The sequence below is a fragment of the Canis lupus genome, chromosome 5 (assembly GCF_003254725.2).
Source record: "Canis lupus dingo isolate Sandy chromosome 5, ASM325472v2, whole genome shotgun sequence".
NCBI classification, from domain to species: Eukaryota; Metazoa; Chordata; class Mammalia; order Carnivora; family Canidae; genus Canis; species Canis lupus.
In genome coordinates this window covers 70,590,116-70,603,992 of record NC_064247.1, presented here as the reverse complement: position 1 = coordinate 70,603,992, position 13,877 = coordinate 70,590,116, and the positions used below count along the sequence as shown (strand labels likewise).

The following is a 13,877-nucleotide window of genomic DNA, read 5'->3' as shown; positions in this document are numbered from 1 at the left end:
TGCATGTTCTGAAGCCAAGAAAAGGAGTTGAACTTTCCCTTTTGTTTGCTTCATTACTCCCACCACGTTTGGCAGTTTGGCGGGATGCGGTTGTGTTTTTTTATGATGCTCAAATTCTTTTTTAAAAGTGTGCTGTGTGCATGGAAGCCTCTCCCTTCCCTGAGGATTTTGCAGGGCGATCCAAGCCAGCTCTCTGTCCAGCTGGGTCCCGGTTGCCATGTGCTAGGCTGGGCGTAATAATGGAATCTACCATTTCTTGAGCACCTACTGTGTGCCAAGCGCTGGTGCGTCTGTTTCATCTTCACAGCCATCTCCTGCAGTGGGTCATGTCCATGGCCTCCAGGGTCACACAGCTGTGGGTCTCAGAGCATGATTCACACCCAGGTCAGGCTGACCTGAGCCCTTGTGCTTTTCCCTAAGCCCCAGCTTTTGTGACCTCAAGGGACTTCCTGGGTGATCTTTATGTCCCCAGTCTTGTAAGATTCCACTTAAGGAAAACTGAGTAGGCATTGGTTGGCCAGCAAGGAAAGGCCCAGAGAGAACTCTGCTTCTCCAGCCTCCAGCCTCAACAGCCTCCCTGCTGAGCTCAGATGCAGCCAAGGTTGGCCCCATCCTCTCGGTTACTGGCCAAGGTGGTCTTCTCCAGGCTGCGAGCTCAGAGGCAAGGTTGGTGCCCCTGTGTGACAAGAGCCTTGGCCATATGTACAGGAAGGGAGAGTGCAGAGAAAGTAACCTCATCAGTCTCTCTACTTCACAGATAAGGAAACTGAGGCTCCAAGGGGCGGGTGGCTTGAGCATGGCCACTCAGATATAACAGGAGAGGTGTTCCGAGCAGGTGTTCACTGCCCGTTTACTTTACCTGGGGGAGGTGCATCTTGGGAGTTGGCATCACGACCTGGAGGTGTTCACCTGCCAGCATCTTCCTAGAATCCTCCCTGTGTCAGGAAGTGAAAGAGCAGGTCACTGAGTCCATGTCTGGTCCGGTGGGGACTCATCATCATCTAGACCAGTGCTCTCATTTTTATGGTTGGGTGGACCAAGGCCAGGGGGCAGACACTACTGGGTCACATCCCTCCCTGAGTGCAGCTTCTGGTTCTCTCACTTTGTCTTCCCTCAGTCTTAGGTATTTGAGGCTCTGAATGTTTTTTTTTTTTTGTTTTTGTTTTTTTTTGGTTTAATTGGAGTGAAAGGTATACAGCATTTAAAATTTTAACCATTTGTAGGTGTACAATTCAGTGGCATTGAATGCATTTGCAGTGTTACATTACCCTCACTGCTCACTGCATCTAAACTTGTTCGTCTCCCACATAAACCCTGTATTAAATACTAACCTCTCCTCCTCCCCCAACAGCCTCTCTTCTATCTTCTCTCTATATGAATTTGCCTGTTCCAGGTAGCTCGCATAAGTGTAATCCTGTAACACTTGGCCTTCTGGGGTTGGCTAATGTCACTCAGCATGATAATTTCAGGGTCTACCCATGTTGTAGCATGTATCAAATTCCATTCCTTTTTATAGCTGAGTAGTATTCCGTTGTGTGGGTATGGCCACGTCTGTGGATGGACACTTGGCCCTGTGAGTAACGTTGCCACGCATGTGGCGGCAAACAGCTGTCAGGTTGACTGGTTTCAGTTCTTTTGGATGTATAGCCAGGAGGGGACATCGTTCTCCTAAAGATGTTCATCTCCATCTCCCTCATTGCATAGAGAACTTGGGTTCATTGTAGAAAAATCAGACAGCACAAATAATGTGGAAAATAAAATTTACCTGGAATGCTGCCAGTTACTGTTTTTGCAGGTGGTCACTTGTGCATGCTGTTTCTGTCCATGCAGGATTATGCTGTGTGCCCACAGTCTTCAGTGGTGTGGGATGGATCTTCATTTCGAAATACAAAAACCTTTGTGAAGATCCTGGGACTGAGGGAGGCGCCCCTCGGTCTTTGCCGCCCTGCTGAGGGTTCGCCATCTCCATGAAGTATCCCTAACGGGTGCAGTTTGAGTCTGGGAGGGCCTCCCAGTAAGCGCCTGGCGGCATGTTGGCCCTCAGCAAACATTTGTCAAACAAGGGAATAAAGAAATGAGTGAAAGAATGAATGAGTGCGATGAACAGCTGAGATGTGTGGCTTGGGGTGAATGAGTGGTGGGGGGTCCTCTCAGGCTGTGTCCTTCCCCTGTAGCATGCAGCGGGGCCCATTGGGCAAAGCAATGTGAACACAGTAAGTTGTCCCTCTGCCGAGTCCTTGCTCACATCTGCGGGAAAGGCGGAGAGTGTCCCTGCAGCAGAGGCTGTCCCTGCAAAGCTGCGTGGGAATTTACTCACAGTGACCGGGTTACCACACAAATGTTTGCTTAGGGTCTCCTGTGTGGTGGACACTCAGCTAGCGGCTGGGCAATGGGGTGACCAAAGCAGGGTCGCCCTGAAGGACCTTACATTCCAGAGAGGGGTCACTCTTGCATGTGCTAATTTCAGATGGAACTACTAAGTGTTACAGACATCTTTTTTCTTTCTTTCCCCCTTCCCTTCATTTCTATCTCTTTTTAAAAAAATTAATTCAGTTGGCTGTTTCTTGGTTGATTGGCAGCCAGGGATGTATGTGTGGTTACTGGGTTCGAATCCCAGCTCTGCCACTTGTTAGCGATGACCTTGGCAGTGACCTTAAATGTGGTGAACCTCAGTTTTCCTGTCCATATAAAGAAAGCTAGTGGTGTCTGCCCCTAGGCTTTTGAGGAGGCTTGATGGTGACACACTTTGGAAGCACTTAGCACAGTGCCTGGCAGCTCCGAGTTCTCAAGGCTTGCTGTGCTGGTCACGGGGAAGAGGAGGCGAGTGTTGGGTCGTGAGGCTGCTGGCTGCGTGGTCTTCAGACGACCAGACCAACTCCATCCAGTTGCTTGGTCAGCTGGAGAGGTGGACACTGCACAGCATCACTTCCCTGGATGCCATGGCTGAACGAACAAATGTCCAGTGCCCCCTCCCTGCGGGAGGTCGTCTCCTCCCTGGGAACAGAAACAAAAGGGCCCTGCTCTGAAAGAGGCCCTTGTTCCCTCACCAAGTTCGGGAAAGGCAAAGGCGACTTTCAGCAGACGGTTCCAGGAGTGCTGTGGCCAGGCCAGACTCTGGGTTTCCTCTGTGCCTCACTGGGGGCTGGAGCCTTCTGGTTGGATGATCGTGATGACCAGAGCATACAGGAAAATGAACAAAGAGAAACCCTCAAACTACCCTTTGAAGTGCTCTTGTCCTTACAGGGCAGGGGCAGGGATCTTTTTGGGCACAGAGAGGTTGATTTTAGTTGGACAAATTTCCAGTTTGTTAGGCACAGGGCTCAACGATGCCTCCTGCCCCATGTGGGCCCAGCCTGAGCGAGTGTGAGTCGGGTACTTGGGCTTGTGTTTGCCACTCGCTGTGGTGGCCGGGGCAGTCCTTCTGTCTTGGAGGGTCGGGCCTCAGGTCCATGGCATCTTGGCCATTGATGGGGGTGGGGACAGAGCCAGGGTGCTTGCAGGGCTGGGGCTTGTCACAGGGCAGCCCCTACAGTGCTGCCCCCCCCCCACCTCTCCACAGGGGCGCCCCTCCACCTTCTTCCCTCCCCCTGCCATGAGAAGGCAGGAGGATTTAGTTGCTGTCCTCTCAAAAATGCCATTTTTACCCAGGTTCAGGTGTGGAAAGAACAGAAATGTAGTGTTTTATCTTTCTCAGCTCTTCCTTCTGGTTCCTGTGGGCTTGGGTTCCAGTGAACAAGACCATAAAATGCACAACGGGGGGCACTCTGTAGCCCTTTGGAGGCTGAGGTGAACAGGAGACAACCTTGAGGTGACTGGTGGATTTGGGAGGAAGGGGAAGCCACAGTTCCTCTGCCCCCAGGGGCCAGCTTGGCTCTGCCTCCAAAATCAGTTAGAATGGGCTCATTCCCTCCCCCTCCACCCCACTCACACACTCAGGCACGTGTGTGTCCTACAAGTGAGGAGTACAAAGTGTGAAGGGCCTGGCTTCCCGCCCCAGCCCTCTTGGTTCCTTACATAGTGGAGCCTTCTGCCAGAAAGTAGGGCAGGAACGAGAAGATGCATCCCGTGCCTGCATCTCCTATATGCACTCAGCGTTTAGGCATCTGTGCTTGAAACGTGCACTTACAGAACACCTACTGGGTGCCAGTGTGGTGCCAAGGGCTGGGAATACAGAGATGCAGAGACTCCGACATATGTAAGGGTGACAGGGGAGCTGGTGGAAGCGCTAGGGTTCCCCGGGAGACAGCTGCTGAGCAGAAAAGGGGTCACCTCGGGCTGGTGGGGAAGGCAGGGAATAGCATTGCAGGCCAAGAACGGCATTGGCTGAGCCCGGAGGTGTGGCAGGGTGGTACATCTGTGGGAGGGAAATGCTCTTGGGCCCGGAGTGTGTTGAGTGGGGTGGGCCCAGGTGAGCTGTCCTGCATGCTGGGCTCAGGACTTCGGACTTGCACATGGAAACCAGTTCCCTGGAATGCCCCCGAACACCTCGTTCCTTCCTGCTCAGCCTTGAAAAAGCCTTGTTCTTTGCCCTGACTTGATCATCGTTGGGTCTGAGAACCTAGGAAAGGCTGAACTGGTGACGAGGGTGGGGCTCAGTTCGTTGCCAGTGAGGAAATGGCCTCTCTCCCTCAACCTTTGGTGTTGGTTGAGAGGCCCAAAGGGGCGGGCCCTTGACGTCATTTCAGGCAGGAAGCATCTAAATCCAAGATAATGGAGAGAACCTTCTGGTATTGGAGATGCTGGGATCAGTCTGCCATGGCAAAAGGAACCCTAGGCCAGTGATCAGAGTGGTAAGCCGGAGTTTCACCCTAGGTTCCACCCTCACCAGCTGTGTGACCTTGGGCAAGTGGCTTTACCTCTCTCAGCTTTCGTTTCTCATCAGTAAAATGGGGTGGATAGTGGTACCAATCCCCTGGGCTTCTGAGAGGATCCAGTGGGAAAAATGCACGTCCAGCATTAGCGCTGTACCCAGCACGGAGAAAGTGCAGGAGAAAGAGAGAGCTCTTGTTACTGCTACTGTTACTAGCAGTATTGCCAAGACCGCAGAGGAGGAGGGGCCCGAGTGAGCCCAGGGGAAGGAGTGGCCAGAAAGGGCTTCCCAGGGCAGGTGACCTGGAACTTTGGAGTCACACATTCCTAAATTCAGGCTCTGCCAGTCTCTGGCTCTGTGTGATGCTGGGCAAGTTGTTGCAGTTAAATTGAGTACGTAATTTCATTCTGTCTCAGTTGTCCCTCCTGGCAAATGGGATAGTAACACTCAACTCTCAGGCTGTGGTGGGGGTGTAAGAGCTGTCAGGTCAGGGGTCCTGCCGAGATCAAGTTTCCTGCAAGTCTTGGGAGGTGGTGTGGGGAGGTCTTCTCCTTTCCCGTGGAGCCCCCTCAGACAGGTGTGGGCAGGAGCCTGGAGGGCCTGTGACCTTGTCAGGAAGTTGGCCGAAGTCTGCAGGTAAAGAGTGCTTCCCTGAGCCCTGTTGGGAGCCCTGACTGGCCTGACAATTTACCCAGAGCCCTGTGTTATCTTTTGCAGAAGTCGTGAGCAGGAGGAAGGACAAACCACTTCCTCTACAGCCTTCAGATTTATCAGGCATAACTTTTGACAGTTTCAGTTTGAAGAGAGAAAAAAAAAGATGTCAAGAAGCATTAGATAAACAAAGTGGCCTCACGCCTCTGCCCTCTGCTTCTTCCCCAGCTGGGACCAGGCCTGTCCGGGGGGCCCCCGGTGCTTGGCAGAGGTAGTGGGTGTGCAGGTTCCAGAGGCGGCTCACCGTGGGAACTTCCTTTGTTGGCATACACCGCTGGCCACGAAGTTGGGGCTCCAAGCCTCTGCCTGCTGTTTCCTGGCATGTGCATTGTGGCAGGGGGTGTCTGCACCTAGGCCAGGTCGCAGAGCCAGATGTTTCAGAGCTGTTGACCTCAGAGCTGCTTTCTTTCCTTCTCTGGAGAAATGTGTCTGGACAAAGCACTAAAGATAAGGCCTGACCTGAAGCTGCTGATGGTACCTGGGGAGTCAGGGCTGGGTGCTTGCTCCTCCACCAGCCTGCCTGTTAAGATGCCACACGAAAGTGGACTCTTGGGCTAGATTTGGGGGAACCACAGGGAACTGGGATTTTGTAAGTCAGAAATGATTAAATATTGGTTTTAAGTACTTGGAACTACTAGTTTGTAAGTAAACACAATTCCTGACTTCATGATGTCATCTCTTTGCTGTAGCCCTGAGACTCCCAAGATCAGTGCAAAAGGAAACCTTTTCCTGAGGAGGAAAGGGAGCATAAGGACTAGTGTAGGTTTATAGGTGTATGCATACAGTTGTACACTCGTGTAGAGATGCACGCATATACAAACACATGTATGTAGGCACACGTGATGTGCACACAGTGTACACATATGGTGTATAGTGACACATGCGCACAAGTACATGTTACATACTACATGTGTATATACATATACATATACACGTATATACACATCTTCTTACCCACCACATCCAAGTCGCCAGCTTTATTTCATAGGAAGGGGAAAACGATGGCATTTCACTCAATGGAATTTTACTCCTTGCACTGAAATTTACTAAGTGTGTGTGTGATTTTGGGCAAGTCATATAATTTGTCTCAGTTTCTTCATCTCTAAGATGAAATCAGTAGTAATATTTTTTCATTATTTATTTTTAAAAGATTTTATTTATTCACTTGAGAGAGAGAGAGTGTGTGTGTGAGCACGACTGAGGGGAGGGGCAGAGGGAGAAGAAGAAACAGGCTCCTCACTGAGCAGGGAGCCCCATGAGAGGCCTGGGCCCAGGCCCCCAGGATCATGACCAACCCAGGCACCCCAGCAGTAGCATTTGTGACCTGGGATTGTGGTCAGAATGCAATGAGAGAATGCATGAAACAAGCTAGGACAAGATTCAGGACCCTGAAGGTGTCTAATTAAGATGAGCTCTTCCTATTTTTGGTGTCCTTTATGGTGTCTTATCTTCAGTGTTCCCACGGCACTTGGTTGGCCCAGGGGTTGGGGATTTGACCCATCTGGCCCGTGATTCTCCTGGTTATGAGTAGATGGTGAACTCCATGACCCATTCCACACTGCTGAACATCAACTCTGTGCTGTGCACTGTTCTAGGGCATTCCAACACGGCCTCTGCTCTCTGGAAACTTAGAGTTCATGGGGGCAGGGAGGTGACAGCCAACAAGTCAGCAGTCATAAGGCCTTCAGAGGTGGCAAGTGCCAGCATGCAGGTCAGACAGGCAAAGTGGTGGAGACAGGTGGGCTGGGGGCACATTTTAGGTAGTGCAGCCAGGGAGGGGCCTGAGCAGGTGGCACTGATGGAGGGACCAGTCCTTTGGGGATCTGGGGAGGAACATTTGGACAGAGCAAGTGCATAGGCCCTGAGGTAGAAGTTTGGAGGGGTGGTCAGGGGCCAATCATGACTGCCATGGCGGCCTCAGTAAGGAGCTTGGATTTTTTATTCTGAGTACCTGGGAAACAGGGGCATGATAAGATCTCGTGACCTTTTGCAAAGGCTAGTGAGAGAGGGGTCAAGGACAGACTGTGTGTCCTGTTCTTCTCTTGTCCCTTTGAGCCACATAGTGGCTACCCACCATGGGTGTCAGGTCTGCTTATGTCCTGTCTGCTGTGCATGCCCTCAGTGACCTGATCTGTACAATGGACCCAAGGATAGGGTTCCTCATCCCCGCACTGCCCTGCCTAGTGGCCCTGCCTCCCCGTGTCCTTCTCCGAGGTCAGTTCCTTTCAGCTCCCAGAGCACCAGCACCAGCAGCTGACGTTTCCCAGCTTGTTTGTTGTGGGGGAGGGGTATTTAATTGCATTCCTCCTGAGTGAATGACACAGAAAGGGCAGGGGTATGTCAGCGACGCTGCTCTGTAATTTTCGTGTCTGGGACGGGTTTCAGAGCTGAGCTGTTTTCCTCTGACCGGCAGCGGCTGGTGCCCAAGTCAACAGCGGGGCACTCTCGAGATTGCCTTTGTTGGTTTTCTTTCTTCTTTCTTCTTCTTCTCCTCTCCGTCTTCTTTTTCAAATAAGTCTTTTTTTTCCCCCTTCCTATGAAATAAAGCTGGCGACTTGGATGTGGTGGGTAAGAAGTAGTAGTTCCTGTCCCTTTGGTGTGGGAGTCAGTGGGGGTTGATTTAAACATTTATTTCCCATTAAGAGATTCATGGGCTTGGAAGCTGGCATTAGAAGTGGAGTGATCTCAAGTCCCCACTGGTGATTTGCGATGCCTGCAGGACTTGGGTCTGCCTCAGAGGGAGGCAGGGACACGCTGAGTAGAGGTTGCAGGCGGGTGACCCACGGGCCAAGTCCAGTCTGCCCATATATTTTCCTTGGCCCACACAGTGTTTTGGGGGAAAAAAAAATCCTTTAGTAAGTTGTCTGCATTTAAAAATCGGGAGAGTTGCCCTTAAAAAAAAAATTTGGATTTCCATTTTCTAATAATAACAAAAGCAAACACGTTGTCACTTACTACGTGCCCGGTGCTGTTCTAAATGGTTCTCTCTGCTCCTCTGATTCTCAGAATGGTCCTGTGATGCCGGGGCCTTTATTATTGTCCCTGCTCCGCGGCCAGGGACACCGAGGCAGAGTGTGGACCAGCGCACTCCTTGGCTGTGCCCGCGTTCCTGTCTGGTGGCTGTGGGCTGGAGCCGCTGGCGGCCGCCTCTTAGAGGCTGGACACTTGCTCTGCACTTCACCTGCTTATTCGGGCCCAGGGCCTGCCTGGGGCCGGGGGCATCGGGCTTCAGGCCCTCTTGAGCCTGGAGAGGTCGAGATGGGTGGTAGGAGTAAAGCTGCTGGTCTTTGATCGAGCCACCTGTCGCTGATTTACCCTCCCTACGCCCCCCATGTGCAATTCCTGTTCACCCAGGCGCACCTGGGCTGGGCAGATCCCATCCCACTTGTGCTCTGCGGGCGGATTTGTGCCGGCTCCCTGATTTCGGTCCAGACCTCCAGGGGGAGGATCCCAGGGGTGAACTGAGTTAGGCCACAGGAGAAGACTAACCCCAGCCTCCTGTTTTGAGGCAGAGACACAAGGCCCCCCTACCCCCCGTGTGGGAGGAGCTGCCAAGGGTGCCCAGCCCCAGGCACCCTCCTTGTGGGGCTTCCCTTGCCCCGGCCCCGCCCCTCCTGCCAGCGCCCGCCCTGCACTGGGGAGCAGGCCCAGGACGGTGTCCGAGCTGAGGCCCCGCCAGCCTGGCCCAGCCCTGCACCACGCTGTGGAGGGAGCACCGAGGGGAGCGCAGCTTCTGCTTGTCTTTGTCAGAATTGCTGGTGGGTGGAACGTGGTTCTGGGGTGGCCAGGCTGGAGGGTGACTCACTTGGAAGCTTTGAGACGTCATTTCACCTAAGGAGGCTTCAGCTACGTGGAGGTGAAGTGGCCCTTTCCACAGAGGGCTGTGGCTTCGTGGATGGGGCTGCTGCGGTCAGCGTGGCCGCCCTTCTTTGTAGCAGAGAGGAGCGTGGGCCGAGAGAAGCCACCATGTTGGGAGGCTTAACCCTTCCCTCTCTCCTTCCTCTCTCTCTCTTTCTCTCCCTCTGTCCCACCCCCATTTCTAGGTGCGTCTAAAAAAGCCCTCTTTATTGCGGTGTGCTTGACATACAGTAAACTGCATATTCTGTCTTCCTTTTAGAATGCTGAATGACGTCAGCCATCCAAAGCAGTATATAAAATACTGCGTAACTGTAACCACCCAGTGTAAGAAAGAAACCATTCCAGCTGCAATTTCTGATGCTTCCACGTGTGCTTCTCTCTGATTTCAACCTCTGTGTTTTCTCTTGACCCTGAAGTCTTCACAGATGTCTCCCCTTGCTGGAGTGTGAGAGTTTCTCCTGCTCCTGCCTTCTTTCCTTTTCCTCTTCTCATCCTCCCTGCCACCCGTGGCTTCCTCTTGCCCTCACTTCCCAGGGGCAGTGCTCTCATCCCGTGGGTCTCCTGAAAGCCATCAGGAGAGAACACCAGGTTGGAGTCCTGAGTTTTAGCACCAATGTGCTGGATGCCTTTGGATTTCATCTGTGGTAGGGCTGTGATCATTCGTGCAGAATTGAGCTGATCCCCTGAGGCATAGAGTAGGTGCCTGATAAATGGTAGCTACTAAATAAATGGTAAATCATCCACTGGTAAAGCTAATCCATCCACTGAGTGTGCAGAAACCATCAACCTTGGAATTGTTGGCCTTGAATTCTCAAGGGGCAGATATTAGGGCATGGTATGGGCTCTTGAAGTCAAGGACCTCGCCACTGGGGTCATGTCCATTCCTACCGAAGATGGCACAGTGCCTTGTGTGGAGATAGCCAGGCTCGCATCATCTGCAGTCAGACTTGATTTATCCTGCATTTGGGTTCAGGGTTGATGTAATATTAAAAAGAAAAGAAAAAATAACAGCAACAAAAAACAACCCAGCAGCTTAAACAAAAGTTTCTTTCCTTCCTATAAAAGAAGTCTGGGGCATAGGCTGTCATATGAGGACTAGTGTGGTTGGTCTGTATTCTTCAAAAGGACCCAAGCTGCTGCTTCTATCTTGTTGCTCCACTCTTCTTAGCACTTTGCCTTATGGTCCATGTAGCAGCTCAGATTCCTACCATTGCATCGATAGGCCAGTTGGTGGGAAGTGGGCTGTTGGCCACCATGTCTGCATTCCAGTTAGCAGGAAGTGGGAGTGGCAGAGAAGAGTAGGGAGAGGAGGACTTCTACCCTTTTAAGGAGACTTCTGCTTTCATCTTATTGGCCAGACCAAGTCACATGGCAACTCCTAGCTGCAAGGGAGTCTGGGGAATGTAGTCAGGGAGACACGTGAACAGAGCACAGATAGAACCTTGTGTTTCTAGAACAGGCCATCGTTTGGAAACCTGTTCACATGTGGAATGGTGGAAGGAGCTATAAGTCTCTTCATAGGAGCTGGGATAAGGAGTGAGCCTTCTTCAGCAAGGTTGTAAGGTACAACAAAGGACCATCTTACTTGGGGATCCCGGGTGGCTCAGTGGTTTCGCACCTGCCTTCGGCCCAGGGTATGATCCTGGAGTCCTGGGATCGAGTCTGGCATCGGGCTCCCTGCATGGAACATGCTTCTCCCTCTGCCATGTCTCTGCCTCTCTCTCCTTCTCTGTGTCTCTCATGAATAAATAAATAAAATCTTTAAAAAAAAAAAAAAGAACCATCTTACTTTTCATGGTACCAGAAATTGGAACCACAGTCCTGGGACAGTGTTGAGGGCAGAAATACTGGCTCCCTGTACGTGGAGGAATAGGAGAGGTAGTAAGCTCTCTGAAAGGGGAAGTGTGTGAGCAGAGGTTTGAATGGACGTGTGTCTGTCAGGGAGGCCACTGAGTGTATTCTAGACCTGGAAGGAACGCTCATGGAACGTTGTCAAGGACTGGCTCTCTGAGGAATCCCATCCAGGGGTGGCAGACACACAGACTATGAGTTGTCACCGCCCCCCCATCCTGCTGATGGTGGACATCACTTGTCCATCCTGGTGCCCTGCTGCACCCAGAGCCTCCCTGTTGACAGAAGTCAGCTCATGAGATAAACCCATTTATCTTTCCTGAATGAATCCAGCTCTCTCATTTCTGCTGGTGAGGACGTTCAGGGCCAGACAGGGAAGTGATGTACCCAGAGGTGCACTGCCAGAGTGGCCAGGGGACCCAGGGCTCCCAGAGTCCAGTCCCTTTCAGCCACACCAGTACCCCTCCTGTGGGTCCTTCACCTCCTGCAGACGACGCCCGGAGCCTCCTAGAACCAGCGTGGCTGCGTCCTGCTGACCGGAGCTCAGCACAGACAAACCCTTCTGGGAGCAGGCTCACAGAGCAGCACCTGCCACCCATCCCCAGTCTGGGCCTCGCTGGACACCGGGAGTCGGGGGACTTGGGCAGGAAGTGAAAGTGTACGCCAGGCCTTTTAGTTCTGCTATTGACCCGGCAGGGTTTTTCCTGGGGGGAGGGGCAGGGGCCCCGCTGTGTTTTCTTTGCTTAATCTGGCCTTGCCCCATAGAGAAAACAGACGCACAGTCTCCATCCTGTTTGTAAAGAGGGCGTTCAGTTACTCGAAGTTGCTCGCCTGGAAAAACTGGGAAGCTGTCGTCTCCCGATAGAAGCGAGTGAGCTCAGATGGGGCTGGGCTGCTCTGCTGATGAGGACAGTGGTGCGTTTGGACTGTCAGCACTTGACTTTTTAAATTGTGGGGAAATGCACATAGCGTAAATTTGCCACTTTAACCATTTTTAAGTGTGCTGTTCTGAGTACATTTCAGTGGTGCAAGCATCACCATCATCCATCCCTAGAACTTTCTCATCTTCCCACATTGAAACTGTGCCCCTTTAACCACTGACTCCACATTCTTTCCCCGCACACCCCACCCCGGGCAGCCACCATTCTGATTTTACCGGCTCTCTGAATTCCACGGCTCCAGACTTCTCCTAAAAGTAGGAATCATACAGTATTTGTTCTTTTGTATCTGTATTTTTTTTAAATTGAGGTGAGATTCCTTTAACATAAAATCAATCATTTTAAAGCGAACAATTCAGTGGGATTTAGTACATTCACAGTGTTGTGCAAGTCCTGCCTCTGTCTAGTACCAGAATATTTCCTCACCCCGGAAGGAAACCTCGTACCCATTGACAGTTGCTCCCCATCCCCCATACCTCTGGCCCTTGGGCACATGGTGTTTTTTTTTTTTTTTTTAAGATTTTATTTATTTATGAGAGACACAGAGAGGCAGAGACACAGGCAGTCCCCATGCAGGGAGCCCGACGTGGGACTCGATCCTGGGTCTCCAGGATCAGGCCCTGGGCCGAAGGCAGGTGCTAAACCGCTGAGCCACCGGGGCTGCCTGGGCACATGATTTGAAACCCGTGAGTTTATATATCTTAGGCACTCTGCAAATACATGTTGAATGAATGAGAGAAAATCATTGCCAGTTGCTGAAATCATGATGAAAACTTGGATTTCCTGAGCACCTGCTGTGTGCCAGGTGTGTGTAAGCATTTGTGCTTCTGCTCTGCTTGTACCAAGTGATCTTCATAACCCTTGATGCCGGGCCCCAGCCTGGAGATGCAGATTGCATTGGTCTAGGGGTGGCCTGGGCATTAGCCTTTTTTATATAGCTCCTGAAGTGATTCCAGTGTGAGAATGGCTGATATGCATTATTTTTCTTGTGCTATAGTGCTCCTTCTAGGCAGGTAATAGTATCTACATTTCATAGCTAAAGTAACAGGTCAGAGAGGTTAAGCAACTTGTCCAAGTTCATACAGCTTCCAAATCTTTGAGTCCAGAGCCCTGACCTGATCCTTTCTCCTACTTTTCTAGATAGTTCTTTTGTATGTGATTGCATAAAGGGGGCTTATAGCTACTCAAATGTATGCTGTGGGACAAACTAACTACAGACTACCTAACTAGCATTTATGGAGTGCTGACTGTATGCCAGGCACTATATACTTCATTCGCCTTTTCTTATTTGACCTCTGCAGGAACCCCATGCAGGGGACTGTGGTAGTGACATATGTTTCCCCATGAGCTGGCCCTGAAGAGGACATGATGATTGGGGAGACAGGTGGGGCTCTATCAGCCATCATCCAGGGGTCTCCCCTCAGTCATTGTGGTGTCGAGGTGAGGGGAAAGGGAAGGTCAGCCAATGTGGTGTGGGTCTGAGGACCAGACCTGATGCCAGACATGGGAGAAGCTGTGTATCCTTGAGGGTTTTGGCTTGGCTTCTGTCTTCCTTCAGGAACATCGTGTCCCATGGCTTGTCCCTTGCTCCTCATGTCTGTGTTTGAGATATTTTGTGCCATAGGGCTCATTCATTCAACAACTGTTACTAAGACCTGATGGCCTAGCTCTGTGGACGTGTGGTGGGCAAGACGAGCATGGTCTCCGTT

At 51.5% G+C, this 13,877-nt stretch overlaps 1 protein-coding gene across 2 annotated transcripts in view; it reads left to right on the top strand.

Moving 5' to 3' along the window:
* LOC112646716 (c-Maf inducing protein) overlaps positions 1–13,877 on the top strand; it is a 231,258-nt gene that overhangs the window by 17,471 nt on the left and 199,910 nt on the right. Inside the window, exon 1 of one of the 2 annotated variants that reach the window (XM_035716595.2) lies at positions 4,544–4,790. The exons of the other annotated variant lie outside the window; for it this stretch is intronic. Within the exon in view, the coding sequence (XP_035572488.1) occupies positions 4,737–4,790 (54 nt within the window). The 5' untranslated portion in view covers positions 4,544–4,736. Of the gene's footprint in view, positions 1–4,543; positions 4,791–13,877 lie in introns of those variants that run through there. 2 annotated transcript variants of the gene reach the window in all.